At 36.8% G+C, this 7,827-nt stretch overlaps 1 protein-coding gene across 1 annotated transcript; it reads right to left on the bottom strand.

Moving 5' to 3' along the window:
* Window positions 1-208: 208 nt before the first annotated feature.
* fgf6a (fibroblast growth factor 6a) lies at window positions 209-7,714 on the bottom strand. The gene is made up of 3 exons (XM_077210667.1): window positions 6,057-7,714; window positions 5,424-5,527; window positions 209-3,201 (listed from the first exon to the last, which is right to left on the bottom strand). Exons 1-3 carry the CDS (start codon window positions 6,391-6,393, stop codon window positions 3,025-3,027), a joined length of 618 nt encoding a protein of 205 aa, XP_077066782.1. The 5' UTR covers window positions 6,394-7,714; the 3' UTR covers window positions 209-3,024.
* Between the last annotated feature and the right edge of the window lie 113 nt (window positions 7,715-7,827).

Here is a 7,827-nt window from a genome sequence, read left to right as displayed (position 1 = left end):
CACAGGATGGTAATTTTACGTTCAAATAAAGCACAATTGAATGAGAATCTCATGCATTTCGGATTTTGACCACACGAGGAGGCTCTAACCTAACAATTAGCATCCACTTTTTTATTGATAACTGAACTCAATCTTACATGTAGGCCTATCTGACTAAATAAAACCAAATTATTAAATCACAATTAAAGTATACTGCAAAAACAGAGGCTAAAAAACAACCTTTTATTTTCATTTCAGTAATACAGTTGGCTGCTGTGCACAGCACATACGTATAAAAATAAAAGGAAACATTTTCTTAATATATTAGAATTCTTACTCATTTTTTCAGAGAACAAAATGATTGGCAAAAAGTTTGTTGTCTCCAACAAATCGTACAATCATTTCAACAAATTGGAACTAAGGCAGAAGGTGAGGTATATGTTAGAAAATAGGAGGGGAATTTGGAGGGGGTCAGCCCCTCAGTGCAGGAATACAAAACTGAGGAAAAACAAAGGCTGCATACGTACAAGGACACGCACACATGCACTACCCCTTACAATCATCTCGCAAGCTGCAAATGGGGCCATTTCAAAGCTGGAGACAAAGTACAGTACAAAGAAACTGGTGGAACTTACATGAGAAATAGCTGTTTCTGTATAAGCACTTAGTTTAGAGGGCATAACTTCTAGATACAACATTTCCGTCCGACATTTTGCAATAAAAACCATGCAAAATTCTATTCACCTAAATATAAAGAGATCAGAAATGTGACAGAGGACAGGATCAATAAATTAACATCAGTCATCACATACATAAAAAAGCAGTCATTTTGACAGTTTCATTAAAGCAATAACATTGCATGCCGTTTTTGGGGTACAAAGAATTTTAAATCTGTAGTTGTCATTACAAATAGATAGATCATATTATCAAAATAATACAGCTGAAAATCTCTCTTTATACCCAAAACACACAACAAAAATGACCATACCCATATTGTTTCAGTTTTGCTTGGTTCACCCCGAAAGAAAATGAAGATTCTGTCATTATAATCACCCTCATGTTGTTCCAAACCTGTGAAACATAATTTTACATTGAAAGTCAATGGGGTTCAAAACAACATTTTGGACCCCATTGACTTTCATTGTATGAACAAAAACATTCTTCAAAGTATATTCTTTCATGTTCCACAGAAGAAAGAATGTCACACAGGTTTGGATTGACATAAGGGTCAGAAATCCAAATTTTTGGGTGAACTATAACATTAAGGAAAAAGTCTCACACACACACTCCATAATAGTACAATGTAGATATCAGTGTACCTGGCTCAAACATCCCAGCCATAACTGTTATAAAAATAACTTCCTTCTCCTTTGTAGCATTAACATGTCTCAAAATGTCAAGTAGGAGCATTAATGCAAGAGAAAGCAAGGTTTATGTTTACTAACCAGTACTGCAGTGATTACCAAACCTTTTATTCTCTCCAGCACATTTTCGACAGAAAAGATATAAGGGTATTGTAGCAAAGATATAAACAGATCTTGATTCTTGCAGTCTGAGCTGCAAAGATGGAAAATGAACAGATTCTCTTAATCTACACTGTAAAAAAAAAGAAAAGTTGCTGCCTTAAATTTTTCAAGTACAATCAACTTGGATATTTCAACTTAATATGACTTAAACTAACTTAAAAAAAATAGTTACATCTTGTGTAACTTATAAAAAAGTTGAAAATTGCTTAACTTATTTTGATGAGTTAAAGCAATGTAAAAACATGTTGTCAAAACTTATTGATCATATCATTTTTTAACAGTGTTATAATAATTTAATATTATTTGAATTTAAAAGAGTTTGCTATTCCTTTAATTCTAGAGCTAAAAAAAAGTGAGGGAAGGGGAATGCCTAAATACCGAAGTTCAATTTAATTTCAAGTGCGACCAAATTCTCTAGACAAAGTCAACTGACTTGGGAATTTAAGAGTGTGCACAGGTGTTTGGGTCTATGCCTGGTATTCAAACATAAAGTAACGAGCAAATTATGTTATCTCGGACAGATTAAGACGGTTGTATTGGTTTTTACATTCCAAAGACTTCTTTAAGGAGAAGTTCAAGTAAGCAGTCAACATGTTGGTGAATGAGCCCTCACTGGAGATCACTGACTGTAGAGGTAAAGCAGAGACACCACTGACTAGTATCAATACATATCTATGATTTAAAAAACGAAGAAGTTTACTCGCACGCTATATTTAATCTGATAAGTAACATGAGAGGTTTCCTTATCACTAAGCAACAGCTATGCAATGCTATGCATGAATGCAATTCTATGCATTTCACTAGCTTGATCAGTTTTCACTATTCATTCAAATGGAAGCACCCAAACCTTACAGGTCTAGCTGTCCACTGGCTTTCAGTCAAATTCTGACCTTACATGAGGCGTAAAATTGCCTTCTCTGAGTTTAACTCCCATATGCATGCAATCAGTTTTTAGTTATTGATCTAAAAAAAGGAACAAAAAGCTATTTCTTGCATGCACAAAAGGAGGCAAAATAGCAGAGGCTAAGGCACCACCTAATCATGAAAAAGGAGTAACTACAGAAAAATAAGTGCTTTCATCTCCCTCGTAAAATGGCGCAACAGATGAAGATCAGAGTAAACTGATGTTTATTTTTCCCTCCCTAATTTTTCCAATGCGGACGTGGCTCTTTGAGGTAATAAAAAGTATCCATTTCACTTCTAAAAGCTAAGGATGTTAGTCCAACGCCAGGTATGGTTTACACCAGTTATGGCAAGCACCCATAAAAAGTGTGAGGGCAAAAAAAGCTCCTCGACTCTCATATATTCATAATAGAAATCATAAGCAGCAAAGAATGGCATGTACACAAAGTTCAGACACAAAGTAAGCTACCGAAATATACATATATTAATTATTATTTCAATGAGAATAAATACGGTAAGTGATATTTTAGTTCTTTGCAGTTCACCTCTTAGCATGTTTGGGTTACCTACGAGAACATCCAACATGTGCAAATTATTGTGTTATTGCCAGTTTTGCTCATAAACGTGGGAGGAAATGTGTGACAGTCATTGCTGGGGAAGCCTTGTAGCCTCGCTTCAAGCGGCCATGTTTGCTGAGCGCAATATAAAATCCCTTGTAAATGGAAGACTCGTATGCGTTGTAATTGTTGGGCAGCAGCGTCTCCTTGAACTTGCACTCGTCATGGAAGGCCCTCTAAAAATGGTATGGATTAGATAGTTAGTTTGGTATCCTCCTTCTAAGCCCCACTTACCACTTTTCCATCACATACTTTCAATATACATCTAACTAGGCTAAGGTGCAGGGAAGTTCATCTTAAATAAATAATGATCTAACTGACAAAAGCTTTGCTTTAAAAATTCAGGCAACTCATTTCCAGTTTTCTTAGAAGCTTCAAAACTTCTCAATGTGAATTAATTTTTAAACTTTCACAGTCATCACATAACATACACGTGAATTCAAGGTTAGATTCATTTTCAAGGCCCATGCGCTTTCTAATGGAGATGCCAGTCAGCTGAACATCAGGAAAGCAAACTTTTTCAGTTAGTCTTTATAACTGATCTCTGAAAGTGCCAACAGAATAAATCTTTTAAGTGACTTTAAATAACAGATTTTATCAATAGAGCAGATTTGGTACTTTCTCAAATGACATGCACATAGTCTGTATGCTAAACAAAGCTTTAAGTTCACAATAAAAAAATAAAAAAAGACTGAAGCTAATTAAACTTTTTTACTAGAACAGGAGTTCTATTGAATAAAAATATTACAAATATATAAATAAATTATATTAAAATAATAATAATAAACAGTTACAATTTTAAACAAATGTATACATGGATCATTTGTATTATGTTGGGATAACTTCTGCCTTACAACAATACAGCTTTGTTCCATTCTTATTTTGTTTTCTTTCTCTTTTTTTAACGGCAATGTATGTGAATATTGACTTTGACAATAGAAGACCATGTTTGAGAAGCACTTTTGCTAGATGATTCTGTCTGTCATCAAAAGATAATGTGTTACTCATGGTGAGATCTAGCATCTAATGCAAGTTGAAAGTAGGTCGAAATTAAGCCATCCACATCATCACAGTCCACTCCACTGCTCATATGAGCCAACAGTTATTAAAAATGAATGACAAGCCAATGTATTCAATGCATCATCAACTAGACCTACAGCTGAGGAATCTAAAAAACAAAACAAAACAAATAACATATTCCATCCCCGCAATGATGCTCATATTTGAGTGCACTTCAAATTAATCAAACGTGGTCAAATGAGAGAGAAAATTCATGCATTTGGGTCAATGACGTGACTATCTTTCTTCAGTTTCTCAAATATAGCCTACAATAAAATGCTTTTTATTTCACTCTTCTAAATCATTAGGCCGAACCGTTCTGAGCACAGCAAGGAACTGTAACATTTGCATTTCCATGTGTGCACGTTTCTGCACGGTAAGATTACAAAACCTTCAGTTTGATGGTTGGATTATGGTTTTCTAGTATATTGACCTAAAAAAACCATTTCTACACGCTTTTCTCATCAGCGAATCATATCATATACAAATTTACTGTATGTATTATTAAAGTAATTTTACTTTTCTACAAGCTGATCGGCCTCCGCAGCACGCTCGCTGGCTCCAAAGTTTAGCATCACGCGTTTGTCTCCAACTCTTGCGTAACCGAGGTTACATAGGCTACATTCTTCTAATCCTGATTTCATAACGCCAGTACGGCACTGTAAAAAAGTTGCTGCCTTCAATTTTTAAGTACAATCAACTTGAACGATTAAGTCATTTCAACTTAAATTAAATTAAACTGACTTATAAAATAAGTTCAATCTTGTAGGCTGTAACTTGAAAATTGCTTAACTTAGGCTATTTTGATGAGTTAAAGCAATGTAAAACATATGTTGTCATAACTTTTTGATAATATAAATTTTTTTTACAGTGCACGGTGTCCGTAACCTTGCCAACTGACCTGGATAGGCACGGTTTCACAACGAGAACCATTCGGCCCGATGGCGATGATATTTATGATGGCCTACAATAACACAATAATTAATTTCGAAATGGTTTTCATGTATCCAAGGTGCCAGGAAGATATTTAGGGTACCTTTTACTTAATGGTTACACCACTTGACATTTCAGAACTAACAAACGAACAAATAATTTTTTGTTGTTGTTTTGTTTTTTTAAAGAATCAGAATGTGTCAGAATATGACATAGGCCTAGGCCTAGGCCTACAAAGACTAGCCTACTTATTCTAATAACTTGGCATTAATGTGAAAATATCAGCATTTTTATCACCTCAAACCAGATGAATCCTTCTTTGCCATTGACCCATTTAAAACCGCAGTAAAACTGAAGTGGCGTTCTCTGCACAAATACAATGAAATGAAACGAAAGGCATACCTACCGTTCCATATAACCTTCCGCGGCTGTTCATTGCGACAAACATCTCGCTTTTCACCCCGTATAGAGTAACCACTCCTCTCTCTACCGCTGAGATTTCAATGAGACCTGATTGAACAGAACATCAGTGTTACATACGTGACAATGTGGCACAAGACAGCTCATTTAGACTACTCATTCTGCGGAATGCGTTCTGCACAAGCCTTTGTTCTGCATTTTCTCCCATGCTGGCTCATTTTTGTATACAGTGACATGGGGGAAAAAGCCCTGCAGTTCTGGCATGTACGATAAGCAGATGGACGCTGTGTAAAATTAGTTGCCGTCTATTCGTCCAAGCATTCGTGTCATGTTTGAGCCTCGGGAAACTCAGCATGGATTGACACTATAGGGTTTATTTTAACAATGTCATTGCTTTAGGACACATGCAATAATAATAATAATAATAATAATTTAAAATAATAAAATTATATAGTAAATAATATAATTTATAAGAATTATTATAACATTTTTGTATATAATATATACTATATTTTATAGCTCTATATTCTGAAATTAAAATAATATTTGAGCTGTTCATTCAATCCTTCTGCATTCCTGCTATAACGAGTCATACATGACATTTCTGGATGCAACTCACTGTACGGGTTCTCATTATGGACACCGTTTATCTTTCCGCCTGGCAGGACCTGCAGGTGAAACCCGATGCCCACGTTGCAGTACAGCCTCCGCACTCTCTTAATGCCCAGCAAATAGTCACTCTCCCAGTTCAGGTCCGATTTCTCCACCGAGATCCCCAAAACGGAGCGGGAGAAGAGCGTCTCCCACCTTTTCTCCAGTGGAGTTGCATTAGTCCTGGTCGAGGTGGGGTAAGAGGACACGATCCCAAGCAGAAAGCCCAGCAGAACAACCGCAGTCCACGTCCAGCGCCCGCTGCTCTCGCACATACTGATGAGGAACCTTTGCGCAGTGGCCATCCGGTTTACCCTCGGGGCACGTGGTCAAAATTAATGCCCCTAAAAATACCACTCTTGTTTTTCTTCTTTCGGCATGGTGGCAGGGGCTTATTTTTGGAAGGCAGGTCGGGGCTGCGGGCGTGTAACACAATAAGCCCCTCGGTTGATGAGAAGAGCAGGGCGGCAGAGCTTGAGCTGGTGGCGGTGGAGATGATGATTACCATGTTTCACCTCTCTGGATGGAGAGCACCACACACTCCCCAAAATGTAAGCTCACCTTGCCTGGGAGATCTTCGGGATGTCATCACTCACCTTCAGGATGACATCACGCTGACCTCACCGCGACCGGGGGGTCAGTTCGAACTGTCGATCCACGCGAGCGGCCCCGGGGACAGTAAGCGCGAGAGCTCGCGGGAGAACATGGGGCGTGTGTGATGGGCTTCGTTGGCAGCTCCCAAATTGGACCTGTGGTCATATGCCCGATGGGCCGCTTCCTTATTTAGAAGGAAGGTGTAATAACAGGCCAGTTGTCACCGCGGGGCCATGTCAATCTCGCAAAATTCCTGCGCTGTTTGCTCAGGAAGCTTTCACTATCACTATATTTTGAATATGCCCCCGTGATTTATTAATCTGGGTAAAAACACATAGGCTAGTTGGACGCAGCGCACGTAGAGACCGAGCTCAACTCCTTTGATTGCTGACGTAGCCTAATTGACTTAATAGATAGATAGATAGATAGATAGATAGATAGATAGATAGATAGATAGATAGATAGATAGATAGATAGATAGATAGATAGATAGATAGATAGATAGATAGATAGATAGATAGATAGATAATTTTTACACCTGTCAGGTAGGCTACACAAAAATAAAAGACAGTATGTGTCCACCAGGTGGCGATGTATCACAATGTTGCAATCAAATAACCGATTTAAGAAATTACACCCTGTGAGTGTCAAGTATTTGTATACATTTTTTTTATATTAGGCTATTTATTACTATCATTTTGATAATTTATGCATAATTCTGTATAGCACATAATCCTTTTATAGCGAATGAGGCACCAATATCATATGGTAGGCCTACAAATGCAATAGATTTGTTAATCTTTAAGATTATTTTAAAGGAAGTAATAGGCAATTTGTATTAATTTGCATGGGAATTAATGATATTTAAGACTCACAACACTTAATCAACCTAAATCAGACAAAAAATTTAAGTTATATTAAGTTATGTTAATATTAGTTTATAATTTAAATCAACCTTACGGGGAAAATAAGTTTCAGAAATATCAACATTAATTCAGAAATATCATGTAATAAATGGCGAATACAGTGAGAAGACGACCAGACGTGTACATGGTATCATTGCTCAATCCCTGCTTCTTTATATTTGGGTTTTAAAGATGTTAAGCTTATCTCTAAATGGAGACAAATAATTATTTCTATGAATT

This window comes from Siphateles boraxobius, unplaced genomic scaffold, assembly GCF_051911475.1.
Source record: "Siphateles boraxobius isolate OS27281-9 unplaced genomic scaffold, OSU_SipBor_1 65, whole genome shotgun sequence".
In the NCBI taxonomy this organism is placed as follows: domain Eukaryota; kingdom Metazoa; phylum Chordata; class Actinopteri; order Cypriniformes; family Leuciscidae; genus Siphateles; species Siphateles boraxobius.
The sequence above is the reverse complement of the archived record's forward strand: the minus strand, read 5'-3'. Positions and strand labels throughout refer to the sequence as shown.